Here is a 20,673-nt window from a genome sequence, read left to right as displayed (position 1 = left end):
TCTCTTTGTGTTTTTAAAGTCCACTTAAGGTTTGTATTTTTTACTTTCTGGAGAAAAGTTAGAACCTGTGGACATTTAAAAGATTGCTGTCATTCTACCCAGGTTTTCAAGTAGAGATTACAGATCACAAGCAGCGCAGTGATCAGATGCATTGTTGGACTTAACTTATTTTATGTGTTTATTCATTTTGATGCAATGTGCCAAATGTTTCAAATTTGAACAATGAGGATGTTGCAAACTTTGTGTTCTGGTATATCCTCTTCAAAATTGCCATTTTACAGTAATTGATTTGACCTTAAAAAGGGTTGAAATTCGATATTTTACCAGCCTGTTATTTTTAATTGATATGCTTGCCGTTCCACCACTGATGGAGTCAAGGCTATAGTAAAAATGAAGACATTGTATTAAGATGTTCGATGTTATTTTTAAAACACATGAAGTCCCGAAACCAACATTAATTAACTTAAGTGATCTAGCTCAACAGGAATAGTTTAACTCCTTTTCTGAAGGTAGAGTAATGCAGAAGGAGGCTGGCTGGCGGACTGGTTTTTTTTTTAATCTTTTTCCCAATTATCTAAACCCGAGCTGTTCATTCATACAGGTAGCCCTCAGCCATAACTGAACCCAAGATTTACATTGCTAGAAACATTTGTTAAGTGAATCTTACCCCATTTTGCAAAAAAAAATTTTGCCATAGTTGTAAGGTGCATCTCTGCAGTTGTTAAGTTAGCAACATGTAAATCTTAAGTAAATCTAGCTACCCCATTGACTTTGTTTGTCAGAAGGTTGCAAAAGGTGATTACATGACCACAGGAGACTGAAACCATCATAAATATGAGTCAGCTGACAAGCATCTGAATTTTGATCATGTGACCACGGGGATGCTGCAACGGTCATAAGTGTGATAAATGGTCATAAGTCTCTTTTCTTCGGTGCCCTTGTAACTTTGAATGCTCACTAAATGAATTGTTTTAAGTTGAGGGCTACTCGTCTTCAGAATCCACCCTGTTTTCCTAAAACTATGACTACTTATGTGCCCAATTAACTATAGAAATCATTGTAATTCAGTATTCAAGGGCAATAGTATTAGCAGAATTTTCTAATTATAAAAATTTCCTAAATTGTAAGGTTAAAATTAAATTAAAATTAAAATTTGAAAAGTATACATTCTGTTTGCTTACCTGTTTATTCTCCACTGGGCGTTTAACTTTTTTTAATTGTCTCTGGAAAATAGGAACAAAATTTTTTCAACTGGCACAAAAATATGTTTGTAGCATAGATGAGGAAGCCACCTTTAAAACCTTTGCACTTTTTTTATGGCAGTGGCATAAAAACTGACTGGTAAATTAGAATAAGAACTTAGACCTCTTTAATAAAACAATTAAAGTACTGAAATGTGCCTTACCATTTTAGTAATTTCATTGACAAAGACATTAAGGGCTCTGGGTAACATCTTGAAAAATCTATTGGTGTTCAAACAAGATATAAATATTAAAATTGTCTGACCTTTTCAGGAGTATTGCTGTAAAAGTCATATATTTTTATGTAAGATGCAAAGGGCTTGCTAAAAAAAAAAATTAGCTGGATTGAAATGACGCATTATGAAGTTACTGTGTTGTAATCAAAATTAGCCAATTCATATCCATTCCTAAATTCTAACTAATCTACAACAAAACTGAAATAATCCATGTGAAAGAAATTTAGGAAACTTTTTACCTTTAATGTTGCATTTCTGTTTAACTTTTCTTTATTTACTTTTATTTTATCTTTATTTTATTTGGTTTGTCAATGGCTTACAAGATAATAGGTATAATAAGTAAAAACATAGTTATGAATACATGGATACATATAAGAAAAATAAATAAATAATTATACTTTTTGCTGCTTTTATATACTCTTTTGGTAAGAGTTTTGACACATGATTCTGACTTCTATTTGTAGCCACTCAAAATACCCTATTTTCACACAAGAGAGTCTGACTCTTTCTTCAGAGAGAAAGACAATGAAGGTCCTGTGCATCCTTGCTAATGCAGTCCTTGGCTACTATATCAAGGCTGATGTGTATTGGTGGATTGTACTGGCATGGAGGCAGCTTTTTTAACACTATAGATAATGGACTCAAAGGTTAAGAGCAAAGGATCGCAATGGAGCTTTTCTAGGGCTAATTACCTCTTCACTGCGCTGACTCTAATGTGACATGTTTATTGCCTTAACTAACAACTCATTAGCTTAGTTGATGTTTTTGTCAATATTAATTCGTTCATTTAAGCCAAGTCAAAGCTTAAACAAAGATGTCCAAGGCTGAGAAGTGGGCAGCAGAGTGACTTTTGTTTAGTTCACCTTTTTTTTTTTCCCCTCTTCCCTCCCAGCTCAGTTTAAACAAGATAAATGTTGACAAGGAGAAATATTTAGTGTGCCGGTAAGGTGTTCATTCACATACTTTCAAAGCCAGGCTTCCTTTACTTCAACAGTAGCCATTTGCAAGAGGAGCATTTCATAAATTAAAAAGCGTATGAAAATATGGAATTCAAAAACCCAGTTTTCTTTTGGAAAAATAGTCAAGTTTCCCATAGGTTAAATTTGGACAGATTTTCTGATTGGCCAGCTCCTTCTCAGCTACTAAATATGGCAGGCAGTTTGTTCAGTAAACAAAAATAAAAATAAAAATAAGGAGCTGAGCTTTGAGAACTGCCTGTAAGAGAAGTGGGGGGATACACACATAAAAATCAATACTTTGTCTCAACCACAGCAATAAGTAGCTAAATGAATGATATTTTAAAAAGCATACTCTATAATAGAATCACAGTAATGATCAATTACAATTTTCTAGGAAAGTTACTTGTTTAGCCCAACATTCACATTTTACTAATGGATGATTGCTGCAGTTCATTATTTCAATGGCCTTCATTTGAAAATGAAAGTAATCCATGACAAGATTCATTATCACAATTTGAGTACCCATAATTTGGAGCTGGAAATGAATATGGGCAGAGGCCTTGTGTTACGTAGAGGTTACCCCTCTGTTTGAAAGAGGAGTGGGTGGGAAGGAAGAGATGTGAAATAGTAGACCAAATTAATTTGGCATTTAACAGGCTGAGACCTGATGAAGTAACGCAGTAAGGTTTGGAAGATTCCCAGTCATTCCTCTTAACCGAATGTAGCTATTAAGGCCGGAGAAGTAAATGAAAATGTGGGCTGTGCCTTGTTATCTGTTCAAAACCAAGCATAAGAAAAGTGCTTTACACATCTCATTTCTTCATAGAGATGTAGAGCAAAAACAATTGGCATCCATGAAACCTCAATGGAAATAGCCAAGTTTGGATGACCATGATGTCTGTTAGATGGAAGCTCAATGTAGATGTCTCCAAGAAAACTGGACAAGGTAGAAACAGTTAGAAATTAAAGGTCAGTTTTGAGCTTCTAGAGAGCCCCGTTTGTAAAACCTAGGATAGATATACTGAGAAAGGAAAGTAGAGAATAAAGGATTGATTTCTAAATCATAACTAAATACTTTTAAAAATCGCCTCCAGTTACAGCTGCTAGCACAATCTGCAAAGACTGAGCTAAATAGGAAATCTTTACGATGCTTCTACAAGACCTAACAATTAATGCATCCCCTAACATTATGCAAGTTTCTACTCGCTCTTTCCTGCAAACAAACCTATCAATACACAACCATTTATGAGTCTCATCTTCAATACTTTCTCTGATGCAACTGTCATTGGTAAAATCTTTTTGTTCTAAGGCAGGGCTGTCAAACTCCCGGCAGGCGGGATAGATGCATCACGTGCTGGCCACGCCCACCCCCGTTTTAGCGAAGGGGGGAAAAAAGTTCTGATAAATCACATGACACCGCCATGACGAAGTGAGTTTGACATCCCTGTTTTAAGGGGATGCAATCAATTCCAATTCAGCTCAGCATCCACACAATCTTACCGTCGACTGACTTAGACAGCAGTTCTTAGATGCAGAAAATAAATTATTAATTTTTTTAAGTCGTCGTCTTTTTATTCTCATAGATGAGAGGAGTGGTGGAGGATGGTAATGATGATGAAGATTTTATCTGCTTCCATTATTATGCACCTATCTTGGGTAGACCAGTAAAATGACTTGGGCTGGATCTCTCCTATCCTCAGTATGATACCATATTTTCTTAAGAACAGATTTTGCTGCTGTAAGATGGTGGTTATTATTTCTTTTGTATAATAGTCCCTAAGAACATTGTGAAGACATGAATCAGGATTTGAGCAGATCTGTGTTTCAGTTTATCATTATGGCAGTCCAAATTCATCTCACTCAATTTGTTAGTTTTAAGGTAGCTGTGACGTTTACTAAATCCATAAATAAATGTGGCCACTGCATCCAATATTTTTATGAAAGCCTTATTTAGAAAGAATGTGGTTTAAGTATGGAAGAAATATTTGCAGTACAAATATACTGCAAATATACAAGAAAGATCCACCCAACCCCTTGTGATAGGTGAATCAGTTGGATTTAGTTGGATCATCTCATCATTCATTCAGTTTCCCAAACCTTTATTTCCAGCTTCTCTGCAGGGTGGGGGGGACGACCTTTTGTCTTTCTCATAGTTTGGGGAGAAAAACGTTTGAAAAAAAACAAATTGTAAAAAGTTGGATCCCAGTAATTTTTGAGAGTTGCTATACAAAATAAGGAAGGGAGAGTAAAAATTGGAAGAAATTATTGCAGATAGGACCAAATCTCATTTGGCTCATTATTTGTTTCTTACACAGACTTTGATGCCACTCCAGATTGCTGGCACTGAGCAATTTATAAAACCTTTTTGGAATAGAATAGAATTCTTTATTGGCCAAGTGTGATTGGACACACAATAAATCTGTCTTTGGTGCAAATGCTCTCAGTATACATAAAAGAAAAGATATATTCATCAAGAGTCAAGAATCATAAAGTACAACACTTAATAATAGTCATAGGGTACAATAAGCAGTCAAATCATACTAGGAAACAGTCAATATATATCGTAAGAATACAAGCGACAAAGTTATAATCGTACAGTCACAAGTGGGAGGGGGATGGGTGATAAAGAGTGACGAGAAGGTTAATAGTAATACTAGTGCAGACTTTGTAAATAGTTGGACAATGTTGAGGGAATTATTTGTTTAGCAGAGTAATGGCATTCAGAGAAAAGTTGTCCTTGTGCCTAGTTGTTCTGGTGTGCAGTGCTCTATAGCATCGTTTTGAGGGTAGGAGTTGAAACAGCTTATATCCGGGATGTGAGGGGTCTGTAAATATTTTCACAGCCCTCTTTTTGACTCGTGCAGTATACAGGTCTTCAATGGAAGGGAGGTTGGTAGTAATTGATTAAGGTTAGAAAAGAATGGTATAACCCAAACAAAACAAAAAAAACTAACAATGGTGTCAGCCATTTGTTTCCATGAAGGCCATTATTTTGGAAAATTCCATTCCCTCTACATACTCTCCTAAAATGCTAGGTCTTTACAGCATCCCAGAATAATACTAAGAGCTATAAGGCTATTCTTGTCTCTGGTATTAAAACTATTTCAAAAGGAAAGATACTCCTGCGGTTGAAATTTGAAATTGGATTGGCCATGGCTCAGCTGGTACTGTGGATAAGAAATTCATGTTGGAGGAAATTTTGCAGTGGGTTGTAATTACCTTTTAGTTGTGTTCTGTGTGGTTGCGGGGGGAGCAGTAGGAGAGGGAGAGAACAATCCTTTAAATTGCAGAGGCTCGTGAGGTTAGAACGCTGGGTTGACGATCAGCAGCCTCGTGTTCAAGACCCATTTCTGCTGTGGGGCGGGATGAGTTCCTGTCACACACTCAGCTCCTGCTGACACAGCAGTTTGAAAGTGGACAACTGGAAGTAGTCCCAAAACTGTTTTTTTCAAGAGGCAGCTGAACTTTCTTGTTTTTCTTTGAAGACATTTCGCTTCTCATCCAAGAAGCTTCTTCAGCTCTGACTAGATGGTGGGGATTAGAAGAATGTCTGCAAGGAGTATAAAACCTTCCATTCCCCACCATTCAGTCAGAGTTGAAGAAGCTTCTTGGATGAGAAGTGAAACGTCTTCAAAGCAAAGCTGCCTCTTGAAAAAGCACCTTTGGGACAACCATGACCTGGATGACTGAGAATCTCCGTAGATGACTGTGAGTAGATTAATGGGTACCATTTTCGTGGGCAACTTCACAGGGGTGTGAAAGGAGCCTCTAAGTGGACGACCCCCGGGCAACGGTGTTGGCAAATCCTTTCACCACTGAAGTGCTTCCGACACAAGGGAGGGGAAATCACAAGGACTTTGGAATCACAAGGACTTTGGACTTTGGAATCATATAAAAATTGATGAAATTTCTGGGAGTTGAAATTTGCATGTTGAAAGATACTTAGTTTGTTTGTTTTGTTGGAAGAAATATCCTTCTGGGTTCAGTTCCAAGTGGGGAAGAAAGACACTGGAAACATGGTGACTGCTTGGAAAGTTGGTTTAATGGTAGACAGGATCACGTGCCTTGGGTGAAGAAAGAAGGGGAAAGGGAAGAGATGCTAAGAGTACCTCAGTGTTATACATTCTGCTGGGATTTGAATTTGAGCTTGTATTCTGATTGGTTGTCAGACTCCCATGGGGCCATGCAGGGGCAACTCTGTAGGCTGTCCTGGGTCCCAGGCTTGGTTGAACCTTGCTGAATGATGATGTAATGAAGAGGGCTTTGAGCAATTCCTATTTTTGTTCTACCTGGAGTAGATCTTTGTTATGTAAAATAGACTGGCCTAGGCCAGAGTAATGGTCCATTAGCAAAGGTGTGGGTGAGCTTCTGCTTCTGAGGTGAGTTTCTGTTTCTGAGTTTCTACCCTTTTTAGGGGAAATATTCTGCCTTTTTAATATTTCCTAGGATATTTCATTTTTCTAGGAGAGGGTGAGGTGCTAACTTCCTACAATTTGTTTGTCTTGTTTGTTTAAACCAAACATTAGCATAGGGAGGTGGGGGGAGGAAGGATGCCAATGACTGTTATATTTCACCATTTTAACAGTTTTAGAAACTCAAAATGACACTAATTTTTATACTAATGCTTCTATATAATTCCATCTTAGATAATATGCTCAAAGCCTCAGGCACTTTAAGGGCAATTAGAGGCCAGGAAAAAAAAAACATTTAAACAGTGCCGCGAAGAAGATTCACACCATCATATGCTCTTAAAGGTGTTCTTGTATCCTACTTCTAAAAAGAGGTCCAAAAATATATGGTGTACAAGAATGTTCTCCTAAATGTTTAATATATATTAATTATAGATTACCAGTCAGTGGTAGAATAAGCAGCATGACTAAGCAAAGAAAATACTTTTTAAAAACCTCCCATGTTCATAATTGGCATGCTTTTTATATTGCAAGCTGCAATCTGGGTCGGTTAGCTTTTGATATATTGCTGCTTCAAAACAGACAATAGATATGTTTTCTTTTGTGTGTGTGTGTGTCAAAGAACGAATACAGGTAGTCCTTAACTTACAACAGATCACTTAGTAACAGTTCAAAGGTAACAACCACACTGAAAAAAAGTGACTTATTTTTTCACACTTATGACCTTTCCAGCATCCTTGTGATCATGGGATCAAAATTCAGACGCTTGGCAACTGTTCCATATGTATGACCGTTGCTGTGTCCCGGGGTCACATGATCCCCTTTTGCGACCTTCTGACAGACAAGGTCAATGGGGAAGCCGGATTCACGTAACAACTGGGTTACTAACTTATCAACCGCAGTGATTCACTTAACCACACAGGCAAGAAAGGTCCTAAAATGTGTTCTGACCAAGGCTTCCTGAGACAGTAACAATCACACACAAAAATCCTCTCTTTATTTCATCGGCTGTGAATTATATTCATCCACAGCCCCTAATGAGTCTCAAACAGTTTATGAATAGTGCAACAGAAGTCTGCCACAGTCTTTTTGGGATAAGGCTGATAAGCACCCACCTTTATCTCCCTTGAAATGCTGCCAGTGACTAAATTGCCAATTAGCTGTACAAGGCCAAACGGAGCACAAAGTCAACACGGAGCTTCAGAGTTTAAACGGATCAGAACAAACAAAGTTGCTTCCTGCAAAGGCTCATGTCCCTTTGCTCCTCCTTTATGTCTTATGGGAGGGGCCAACCATCTCCAAGCCTTACTCCCAAGTCGCCCCTTTTGTCTTAACTGTTCTTGCCTTCTGACAGCTCTGCGCAAGCGCGCACTGGGAACAAGCTCCCCCTGTTCCTCTGATTCGCTGATGTCAGATTCTGAAGGCTCCGGAATCAGCCCTGGCCCTCTCTCTGTGCCGGATGCAGATCCCTTGTCTGAGCCCTCCCCAGACTCCAGGACTGGCCCATGTTCCTCCCCACTGTCCGACTCTGCTGCCAGTCCACAGGCCTCCGGCAGACAGCAACAAAATGGGAGCAAAATTCACTTAACAAATGTCTCACCTAACAACAGAAATGTTGGGCTCAATTGTGGTCATAACTCGAGGATGACTTGTACTGTATTTTTCTCACCCTGCTGTTCCTCATAATACAGGTAGTCTTTGACTTAGAACCATTTGATTAGCGACCACTACAACAATACCGGGAAAAAATGATTTATTGATTTGTCCTTGCAGTTACAACTGTTGCAGCCTCTCCCATGCTCAAAATCTGGGCTCTTGGCAACGGCATGTTGCAGCACCCTAGGATGTAGTCACCATTTGCAACCTTTCAAGCCAGCTTCTGACAAGCCGAGTCAATAGGTGTTGTGGTTAGCCGGCATCAGGTGTGGGTGGCTGAGGAGTGTGAGGACTCAGATGAGGGGCCAGGACCATTAGGGAGTGGACTGCTGCCTTCAGAGATTGTGTGGGCTGGCAGCAGCGATGAGGAGGTTCCCAAGGAACCTGTGCCAAGTGCGCGTGCGCGCAGGGCTGCTCGTAGGAAAGAGCAGTTACAACAGCACGGGCAACTCGGGAGTAAGATTGCAAGGTAATGGCCCCTCTTTCAAGCAGATAAAAGCCAGCTGTGAAATGAACGTTCTTTGCAGAAGGCAAAGACGTTTTGAAACTCCAGCCTCGTGGACATTCCAGTATCCTGAGTTTGTATTTGAAGATTCTTGTATTGCAAATTATTTCTTGTCTGTTATCTTTTGGCAGTCTCGCCCAGTTTGGAAAGGCTTGTGCTTATCACAGCTAATTATTTTGCAGAAGCACTAAAAGATTTCTGTTCCCTTTGGATTGTGTTTGATTTGTTGGAAAAGGGCATGGGTCAGAACAATAGGGGAAGCTGGATTTGCTTAACAACTGCGTGATTCACTTAACAACTGCAGTGATTCACTTAACAACCATGGCAGTGAAGCAGCTTGTAAAGTCAGGCTCAACTGATTTAATAACCGCCTTGGTTATTAATAGAAATTATGGTTCCAATTGTGTTTGTAATTCGAGGACCACCTGTATAATGATAGTCAATCAATCTCAGCAACTTTAAGCCGGGTGAACTTCAACTGATGTCTGTGAAATCAGTTTTATTATTCAACAGCAGCAGCCACCACCATCCCAGCAGGCTAAAGCATAGCCAAGTGGGGAACACAGTGACACTCCATCTGTTTGGTTGGAGAAAAAAAAAACACAGCTTCTTGTTTTTCTGAACTATTTATTCCCTTGCAAGACTGTAATACCTTTTGTTCCAAAAGAACAATATTAGAACTTTGCAACCCACTTGTACTTTTTTTCCCCTTCCTTATCCGAGTGATGTGTTGATCTTTTGTAAATCAGTTTGGGATCCTTTTTGCTGGGAAGTTTAAACTATGAGCTGAGGTGGTGCAGTGGTTAAAATGCAGTATTGCAGGCTGACTGCAATTTGGCAGTTCGAATCTCACCAGGCTCAAGGTTGACTCAGCCTTCCATCCTTCCAAGGTGGATAAAATGAGGACCCAGATTGTTGGGGGCAATACATTGACTCTGTAAACTTGCTTAGAGAGGGCTGTAAAAGCACTGTGAAGAGGTATATTAGTCTAAGTGCTATTGCTATGTGGAATAGTTATTAGGATCAGGAGTTTTAATGTACGTTTTCTAGTTACACCCTATTGATAAGTAGTAACTGGGGTGGTTATCTAATAATAGTTAATTTGAGTTCTTGAAAATAAAAACTCTACTCTAGTTTTTATGTAGAAGTTGCTTAATTTTCTGAAGTATTTCAGATACAGGAAGATATCCGTGGGATACAATTGGTCCCTTGCCACAATTGCCACAACTTTGTATGGAAAAAGAATGGGGAGGCAGGACGGTTTGGTTAGGGACCATTCTCTACCAGTTTGTAACTCCCCACATTTATATAAGAGCCATTAATATCTAGGCAAGTCACACACTATTAAATTTTGAATTTTTATTTATTTATCTATTTATTTAAAACTACAACTCTAGGCAATTCACAACAATGACCTAAAATCAAACATCATAAAGCAGTAAAAGAAAAGAAAAAAGTAAAATAAGTCTTCCCACTAATCCAAAAGATTCCAATTTTGCCTTCCACAAGTGAACTATTTTTTGATAAATTAGCAGAGAAAGAAATTGAGTTTAGAGATGGATAATGGATTGGTTGTGGCCTACCTTATTTAATTCTTTTAACAAAAAATTGAACAGCTGTGTCTATAAGGGCACCCTTGTTTACATTCTGCTGAGATTTTTATTAATTATTTGCTCTAAAGATTTTCCAATCATACGAAAAGAATTTTTAAATCAGAAGTGGTCAGATTTGTTGGTATATGTTTGAGTTATTTTCAGTAGGTAAGCAAAACTTTCTGACTCCCAGCAATTTTCATACAGCAAGTAAAAGTCAGGTTAAAATAAATCTCGGCTTTAGCCTTCTGCTTGCCATTTTATCTCAATCTCTCAATCTCCTACTTCTTAAATGAAGACTAATTAAGCTCCCCTCCCCCCAATTCGTTTGAGAGATACCTTAAATTCCAACCCTAAAATCATGGATTATGTAATTTTTAATTCTACACATTGTAAGGGTGCTGGGTTGGAGAAAGGTAGAGCTGAATTTTATACAGGCCTTAATATTCTATGAGTTAGAATCCCTTATCTCTCACAGTTATGTTTGAAAGAGTTAGCGGTAAGAGGAAAACAGGCCACGAAAGAACACGATGGCTGGACACCATCAAAGCTGACACCAGCCAGAGCACAGAAAAATCAACAAATCGGAAAATGTGGAGAGACCTGGCCATCTCCTGAATCATGAAGAATAGGACATGACCATATGGATATATGGATAACATCACCATCTCTCACAATGCAAATGACTGTACATATAGCTCAGGGGTGTCAAACTCAAGGCCCAGGGGCCACATCCGGCCCGCGGGGTGCTTAGATCTGGCCCATGAGGCCACCTTGGAAACAGCAAAGGATTGGCCCACGGTACCTCTGCCAGCAAAAACGGAGTTCTATTTTCACTGGCAGAGGGCTGCAGGAGGCTGTTGCAGCTGAAAACAGGGCCTGGGGGGGGGGGGCACATGCGGCCCACACGAGCTCCATTTTTGCTTGGGCCTCCCAAGGTGCCGCCAACACAAGTGACGTCAAGATGGCCACACCCACCCTGGCCAGCCCACCACAGCTCCCACAGTCAAACACAACTCTGATGCGGCCCTCTATTGACACCCCTGATATAGATTATTGTAACACATGACCCATGGGGCATAAGAAGGAATTGTTTTCCATTATTTTTTACATACGTATATACAGACACACATGAACACATATATAGATGATACAAACACCCTTAGCTGAGCTCCATTTTTACTCTTGGACTAAGTTTGCAAACTGAATGGAGGAACTCTTAACCAGTAACCCCCATAAGCTTCCAATCTGTCCAAATCAGAATATCCCACATTTGGATCTTATTTTCCTAACTCTGGCTTTCTAACCTGTCTTGTGTGGCAGGCAAAGCTTTGACCTATCTTCTGCTGCAACCTCCCAGTCCGAAGCTTCCTCCTCACAGCACCATTCGAAGAACCGCCATTGATCTCATAGGAAGAGGGTTTACAGTGTGGGAGCCTTATATGGATGTGTCCGCTGTGCTGATGGGCCTTTTGGAACTCTGTGCAGATGCCGAAAAGCAACTTTCAAGGTAAGCGTTTATCCCTTATTTGATTAAGAAGGAGACATGTTTTGTGTATGATGGGCCTCCCTTGTTTTTGATGGAGGCATTTGCACTGCATTTGCAAGGGTCCAGTTTCTGATTGGCTGTCACTTCCATGAGCATATTTCACCAAGATCCTCCAAGGACTTCTCGTTTGCTTCTGGGTACAGTTCAAAATGTCCGTTTCAAACCTGCAAAGCCACAGACGGCTTGATGGTGCCGAGCTACCTCTGCAGCCAGAATTGATTCAATTCATTTAACCCGCGAGAAACTCCATATAGTCCCCATATTGCAGGGTGAATGGGCTGAAGCACCCCACTATTATTTTACACAGAGGTATTAATTTATCTGCGAGTAAATAAATAGGTGCTGCTTTGATGGGAAGGTTACTGTGTTAATCAATCAACCTTTATTGTCAGAGGGCAACATGTGTACAAGGCTGAGCCTCCCTTCGTGCACACCCCCCCCAAAACACAACTCACAGTGAAGACAGAAAGTCCCTAACCCAGTGATTCCTACTAACAAACACACAATCTTATTACAGCATGTGAACTCATTGCACAACGTGCTGGCCCCGCAAGTCTATCATACTATGTTGACATGAAGTTATTTTCCATTCAGTAGTCTGACAGCCAACAGGTAGAAACTGTTCCTCAGCCTGTTGGGGCGGCTGGCTATGCTTCTATATCTCCTACGCGATGGTAGGAGAGTGAAGAAGTGCTGACCAGGATGCAAGTCGTCCCTGAGGATTTTCCTCACTCTTCTAAGGCATCGAGCCCTAGCGATGTCATCTAGTGGTATCAGGGAACAGCCCACGATGTTTTGTGCTGTGCTCACCACCCTCTGTAGTGTCTTTCTATCCACAGCTGTCAAGCCAGCATACCACACCGTCATGCACTTTCATTATGGCCAAATTTGGACAGAAGTGTCCCTCAGACAACACAGCTACCCTGGCTGAGAATCGGAGATGAACCCCGCTCCCTTGAGTCGGTCATGACTGGATAGGGGAAACCTTTAAACCTTTATCTGTGCTATGATCAACCAAACACCCCTTCAGTTCACATCTGTTTAATCCCCACATCATTGGCATTCTGGAAAGCCCAAGCTTGTTCTGGAGAGCCTCTGAGAAGATGCTGATCTATTGTAGCTTGTTTTTATATTCCGTATTTTGAATTTTATATTGGTTAGTTTTAGGACCTTTTATCTTCTACCATGGATTTTATTGTGTTATTGCTTTTTATTGTAACCCATGAGAATCCTGTTGCTACAGGAGTAGTGGGGGAGGAGTGAAAACACTCCTTATGGGTTGAACCATTCCTACCTGTCAGAAAACAGGATAAATGGATAGGGTCTACCTTGACATTAATAACATCCAAAGGTAAAAAATAAAAATCCACTGTATGCCAGCCATATCTGGAAGTCTGTTCTCTAGAGCAGAGTCACTAAACCCTGAGGTCTAGCACATTCAACATACAAATTCATTGTTGGTTGAACAAATTATGACTTCAATGAAGCGCAAGCATATATAACCTTTTAGGGTATAATTGTAGATAAGTCGCATCTACTTTAAAATCACAATCAAAAGAAAAACAATCTCAGTTTATTCATTTGAAATACTCTTCTCCAATTGCATTCCAGTGTTATGTCTCCTATTCGTTCCTTTCCTTCCACAGAAAATTTAGTCATGCTATCCTGATTTCTAGGAAACTGTTCAATCATGGATTTATGGTTTAGGCTTCATAAGGAAGGCATGATAGCTTTTCTATTATAGGGAGTATGAAATCAGGAAGAAAAGGCAGGTACAAAGAGAGCATGTGAATGTATTAATCTTAAACAAATAGATACTGATTTAGCCATTTAATTTTGCATGTTAGTTGAGACAAGTGGGGAATAAACTTTTCATATCCCCCCAGGAATCTAAACTATACATTCCCTGTATCTTTTCTATTTTGCTTAAAATAGAATTTGGTTCATCTCACTGGTTTTTGATGGCATTTCATTGTTATTTTGTTAAATATAGCAGCGGAGAAATTTCTCTCCCACTCTCTGTTGTTTTATATTTATATTTGTTTCATGATCTGCGATTGAATCTCACACTGTTAAGCCCATTAATTCATATATATATATTGTGGCTTCAGTGGCAATGAATATGCATATTTACTGCCAAGGTAATTTAGAAGAATATGTCCATCCTTTCTTTCTATTAAAAATACACTCAAATCTGTTTAAAGTAATTAAATTTTAGCATGAAGTAACATAACACCTGGAGATAAGTTTTACATGTGTGTTATTTTCTGAAAATGTTTTCTTTAAAAACAAGAACATTGTTCTAGATTACGCTTTCATGGAAATATAATTTAAAAATTGGCTTAATGAAAGCTTTCAAAAATCCAGAGAGTTTCTGATCTCTTTCAGAAAAACTTCAGTTGCCACTCTGTCCCGAAATTCTTAACAGACCTATCATTTTGACCTTTTAGTGGACAATTTTACATATTTGTATTCCAACATAAACCTAGGGATAACAAAACCACAAATAATTGAGCCGGTGAGACTTGGGAATGAGGATGGATTAGATTCTGGGGCCTGTGGTTGTCCCACTCCCAGCCCCTCCCTCAAGCCCCTCCTTCCTTCTATGGAGGTTATCTGTTACAATCTGTCTTTATTTACTATTCCTTCTTGCTTATTTGTGGCAGGCTTCACTGAGTCAAGCCAACTGTTGGGCTCTGTGGAGCTTCCTTGTGGATTTTGGGAGGGGGGGAAATTATTCAATTGGTGATGGAAGCAGTCACCCTGCTTGTACCACATAACTCATACTAGCTTCTACTGTCTATGTGGTTCTTTGACAATCTCACTGGAGGCATCTCCAAGATTGTGTTACTGGATGCTGATGTTTTCTACAAATTGCTTGTGCAATTTCTGTAGAGCAACGAATCCAGTGTGGACCATGGGGCTTAAGCAGAACAGCTCCCTGCATAACCAGCCAGTCTGGTTACTCCAAAGAAGACCAGCTGTCGCAACCAATAATATCCACTGCAAACAAGCAAGGAGGAGCAAACACTGAAACATTAACAGAGATAATTTAATGGCAATCCTTTAAAATATGTTTAATTTATATGGAAAATCAATCTCTGCAGGTATGGACAAAGCAGTGAATATAAGAAAAACCAATACAGGTATATAAAGCTGATCTTTGTTTATCAAATTGAGCAGTGGTGGGATTCTTTTTTTTTTTTTACTACCGGTTCTGTGGGCGTGGCTTGGTGGGCGTGGCAGGGGAAGGAGACTGTAAAATCTCCAGTCAGAGGTGGTTTTTGCCGGTTCTCTGAACTACATTAAAATTTCCACTACCAGTTCTCCAGAACTGGTCAGAACCTGCTGAATACCACCTCTGAACTTGAAATGTGTGAAACAAAGTATATTAAACCTGTGGAAAAGATCCATTTATGTACAATTTGCAGAAAAGTTAAACATGTTCCATTTTATAGATGGGCAGTATATTGGATGTATGAAAAGGGTCATGATCTATCATAACTCTTTTTTATTTATTTATTTGATTTGTCAATCGCTTACAAGATAATGGGTATAAGTATAAACATGAGTAGGAATACAGGAAATAGGTACGAATAAATGGGGACAATAGGACAGGGACGGTAGGCATTATTGTGCACTTATGCACGCCCCTTACAGACCTCTTAGGAATGGGGTGAGGTCAATAGTGGTTAGTTTGAGGTTAAAGGAGTAGAGGATGTAACAACAGAGTCAGGTAGTGCATTCCAGGCATTGACCACTCTGTTGCTGAAGTCATACTTTTTGCAATCAAGTTTAGAGTGGTTTACATTGAGTTTGTATCTATTGTGTGTTCTTGTATTGTTGTGGTTGAAGCTGAAGTAGTCATTGACTGGTAGGACATTGTAGCAGATAATTTTGTGTGCTACGCTTAAGTCCAACCATAGGCAGCATAGTTCAAGGTTATCCAAGCCCAAAATCTCAAGCCTGGTGATATAGGGTATATCATAGGGTATATTATATAGGGCAGGGGTCCCCAACTGCCGGTCCGTGGACCGGTACCGGTCTTACCGGGCCGCTGGTTGCTGGGCGCCGCCATCTTTTTTTGGTAAAAAAGTGCTTCCGGTGAGCTTTTCGGGTAGAAAGCTCACCGGAAGCACTTTTCATCAAAAGATGGCGGCCAGCGCTCCGTGAGCTTTTCCGGGTAGAAAGCCATTTCTGCCGAAAAAGCTCACTGGAAGCGCTAGCACGCTCATCTTTTTGACAAAAAGTGCTTCCGGTGAGGTCACCGGAAGCACTTTTTCGTCAAAAAAAGATGGCGGCGCCCAGTTGATGCCAGTGCCGGGCCGCGGCGCCCAGCTGATGCCGGTACCGGGCCGCGGCGTCAAAAAGGTTGGGGATCACTGATATAGGGTATATTACTCTTTACTTTATTGCTGTGGTAGCACAATGGATGTAATCATAAACCATGATCAAAACTCATTCGGTTTTCAAAATTATTAACTTGGCATAACATTCTTCTTGTGTAGGGTGGAGGTAGATGCCATTATGAATTATGATTATTTAGAGCTTATCATATCAAGATTTTTTTAATTCAGAAAAAGTACAGTAAGAAGAAGAATCTATTTGAAATAACAGTTGAAGAAATTCATAGGTTTCATGGTTTTAATTTTTCAACAATACTGGCACAATTGCATGTATCCATGTGAGCATGTTTTCTTACTTTTGTAAAATCATACCTAGATAACTTCTTCTTGCATTTAACATGTGCCTAATGCAACCCAAAAGTTAAATACGCATTATGTCTAATTCTAGAACCTAATCAGAGGATTTTAAAAAGTAGTAAAAATTATCCTGGTCCATGTATATAAACTATTTCAGTATCATCTCTTAAGAGATGCTGCCTTGAAACATGTAAACATGAAGTGTCTGATAAATAGGCAAATCTGAAAAATGATAAATTCTTGAGATGAAAAATCAATAAAGCTATAAAATCAAAAGAAACAAAAAATATTTTTTCATAGACAAAGATATAAAAATATTGTGCAGTTATCACAGCGATTAGATGAACCAAGCCAAAGAGTTTTCAGTCTAATTGTGCAAAAATTATATTTTTACTTAAATATCTTTCTGCTTTCTAGAGGAAGGAATAATTAATCATTGTCCTTCTGCTCATATCCTCTGAGCTATGAAAAAAATCCTTTCCATGATGATGGTTATAAAAACCTTTTAAAATTATCATTCTCTGTAATTTGAATTATCTGAGTGCTTAATTCTTGCCTCATAAAACATAAATTTCTTGGTCAATTTTTACTATACTAGATAAAAGACATAATAAAATATAATATTGAAATGTATTTTGTATTTTAAAATTAATATTTCCCTCTGGGGAATTAGGGAGGACAAAATCATATGCTGAGTTTTATTTCTTTCCCTTTCATTCCTGCACAACTAAGGTGTGCCTCATCTTTAGATACTTGTATCTAATAAAACACAATTTTGATTGTTACCAAATTTCTTAAATCTGTTCTAAAATGTTTTAAAACCTCAAGTAAGTGGATTTTTATTGTATTTGCTCCATTGTCTTCCAAAAATGTGTTCAAGTTCTGACATTCAGTATTAAGCTTCTTTCTCTAAGAGATTCCCAATTCAGCTAGTTTTTGCCAACATAGACAACATATCTAATTTGATTCTTTGTCCCTTTTCTAAATTATTTAACACACAGTACAATGATGCTGCTCATTAATATTAATTATATTTAAACATTCTACCCTGATTTTTAGTGTACACTCAGAATCACAAAACAGGAAATAATGCATTAAAATGCAGTATTAAAAATACATTTAGAAGAGTTACAAAGTAGAAATTATTATGGTCATTATAAATATTTTGTGTAAACTAATGTAAAATCGAAGATTATTGCCTGGATCTCATAGAGTTTTATCATTTGATATTACTTACTTAGGAAAAAAAGAGAGACTAGAACATCATTTCTAGGACAAGAATTAATGTTTTTTATCTGTGTAACATTTGCTTAAAAATCATATTCTAAAGCTTCTTTGATAATGATGTTGCCTCATCACATAAAGTAATTTTGTTACATTTAAAAAGGATTTATTAATATGTCTTCAGTCATTTTCCATCTGACTCATTTGTTATGCCTTTTTCATATCAGATTTTTAAAGTTTATAAGAAAGTTGTTAAGTCTCTGTTAATTGTCGGCAAATCAGAGTTTCCCAGTTGTTTTCCTCAAAGAGTCATAACCTCAACATATGTTTTTATATGAAGTTGAAGTTATGTGAACTCAAATGAAAATGCAGGTTTTAAATTTTGATTGGCAGAAATTTTGATTCCTACCGGTAGATGTGATCCTTTTATTAAATTACCCACTTTATATAGAGGACATATGTGCTGTTCCCAAAACATTGAGGGCAGATTATTTTCTCCAATTCAGCAACATGTTCCTTTATATTGCATCATTCTTGTGTTGTTGTTGAACATTCTAGCTACCTTCCTTAAACAAACTTGGTCATTGTCTGAAATCCTCAAAGGACGCCGATATCAGGCGAGGATAAATCGTAAGGCATCTATCACTATTTAATTTCTGGTTTCACTGAAATGGGAAATAAGTGTGTGTTATTACTACCAAGCTGGGTATTGCGAAAGTAAAATATTTTTGTCTCCTTAGGGAAGAGCTAGGCTTGTAGGATTTTGTAGGTGTCTGTTTTGAGCAGAGCTTCCATAAAGACAAAGTATAGTTTTTCAAGATGCTATTTTAGGCTCCCTGGTATATCTCTGGCTGTCATAAAGATTAGTATTGCTCTCTGTATACAGAGCTGCTGAATAAATGAATGTATCAGCATGTAGCCTTGAGGAGACCAATGCAATTTTCATCATGATAAATTGCATAATAAGCGAGAAAGTGTTTGCTTATTAATCCATAACAAGATTTAGATTGAAAATGGCCTGTTACATCCGTGACAGGTACTGTACTGGCTGCAGAGGGACTTAAGAGGGAAAGAAATGGAGCAACAATGTGTACAGGGGGTTAAGTGTCCATCTTACCCTCCCGATGCCCTGCTGAGCTGCCCCTTTTTTGTGCCTGATTTACCGTGCACACAATAACAGCGCACAGCTGCCTCACTTCTGTCTGTGATGTTAAGCATGGTTTATAAAGGAGCTTTTATGTCGAGCGTGTAGTTCTGAGGCGGAGTGGGGGAAAAAAATCACTTCACATTTATTGACAAAGGAAAACACATGCAGTGTTTATCTTTTTGTGTATTTGGTGTGTCCGTGTGTGTGTGTGTGTGTGTGTGTGTGTGCATGCGTGCGCTGCGCAAGAGTTGAATAAAATACATTGCTAGTGTGCAGATCTTTGAATTTCTTCTTTGCACTTTGGCAGTCCTTTCTCCCTGCCATCTCGTCCATTTCCACCTCCACTTCACCTCCACTTCCTCCCCAGAAAGGTTAAATTATGGGAAACGTGTTAAATTAACCGCACCAGAGAATTAAGAGTATTTAACTAGTATTAATCATTCAGCTTTGATTCTATGCTTAAAGCGATTACAGAAATCATCCTGACCCACAATTTCCAGTTATAGGTTGCAGCTTAATTCATCTTACTTGGATGCAGTTTGTCCAGTGCGCTGTTGGTGTAATCAAGTAGCAAACTGTATTTATTAATTTAGATATTTGGTTTGACCTAAGGAACTTGCCAGTATTATTTCTTGTTTTGCTTCTGTTTCTTTCAAGAGAGCTTTATGAAAACCGGAAACTTTCCATGTTCACATTACAAGATAATAGGTATAAGAATAAACATAGTTATGAATACATGAAATGGATACATATAAGAAAAAAATAAAAGAAACAATAGGACAGGGACAGTAGGCACGTTGGTGCGCTTAAATGTACCTGGGTAGGAGAAAACCCTGGAAGCCTAAATTTCGGAAAAGTAGAATTCTAATAGTTATATGGTTCTGGGATTGCATAAGCAGGAAAAAAAACATTCATTTGGCATTAAATCAAGCTACAGTATTTTCAAATGGGAATGAAAGGATTGTGAGGAAAATCCATGATTTTTCTCATAGGAACTTCAGTGAGTTAATAGTAGAGCACTAAGATATATGCAAATTTCAGTACTGTATGTCTGGCTTGCTACCATGGAAACTTTACAAATTGTATCAGAATTACTTCAGAATTTTATCAATTCATAATGATCTTTCCATTTGAGAATTATGTCCATAATTCAAAAACTAATATATATATATATATATATATATATATATATATATATATATATATATATATATATATATATATATATATATATATATATATATATATATATATATATATTTCTTTCCTGCCTGCCTGCCTGCTTGCCTGCCTGCTTTCACCCTCCTTCCTTCCTTCCTTCTCCCTCCCTCCCTCCCACCTGCCTGCCTGCCTGCCTGCCTGCCTCCCTCCTGCCTGCCTGCCTTCTCCCTCCCTCCCTCCCTCCCTCCCTCCTTCCTTCCTTCCTTCCTTCCTTCCTTCCTTCCTTCCTTC

At 38.6% G+C, this 20,673-nt stretch overlaps 1 protein-coding gene across 5 annotated transcripts in view; it reads left to right on the top strand.

Annotated features, from left to right (window-relative positions):
* The window catches only part of WDR7 (WD repeat domain 7), a 265,074-nt gene that overhangs the window by 185,183 nt on the left and 59,218 nt on the right, over positions 1–20,673 (top strand). For 3 of the 5 annotated variants that reach the window (XM_087958594.1, XM_087958593.1, XM_087958591.1), the window contains one exon: positions 11,922–12,108. In XM_087958594.1, coding sequence (XP_087814720.1) covers positions 11,922–12,108 — 187 coding nt within the window. Of the gene's footprint in view, positions 1–11,921; positions 12,109–15,254; positions 15,294–20,673 lie in introns of all 5 variants that reach the window. The other 2 variants (XM_087958592.1, XM_087958590.1) reach the window with 1 other exon arrangement.

This window comes from Notechis scutatus, chromosome 2, assembly GCF_049901735.1.
Source record: "Notechis scutatus isolate UNSWTSFEM ecotype Mainland chromosome 2, rNotScu1.2, whole genome shotgun sequence".
Taxonomy (NCBI): Eukaryota; Metazoa; Chordata; class Lepidosauria; order Squamata; family Elapidae; genus Notechis; species Notechis scutatus.
This window is presented reverse-complemented; position numbering and strand designations above follow the sequence as displayed.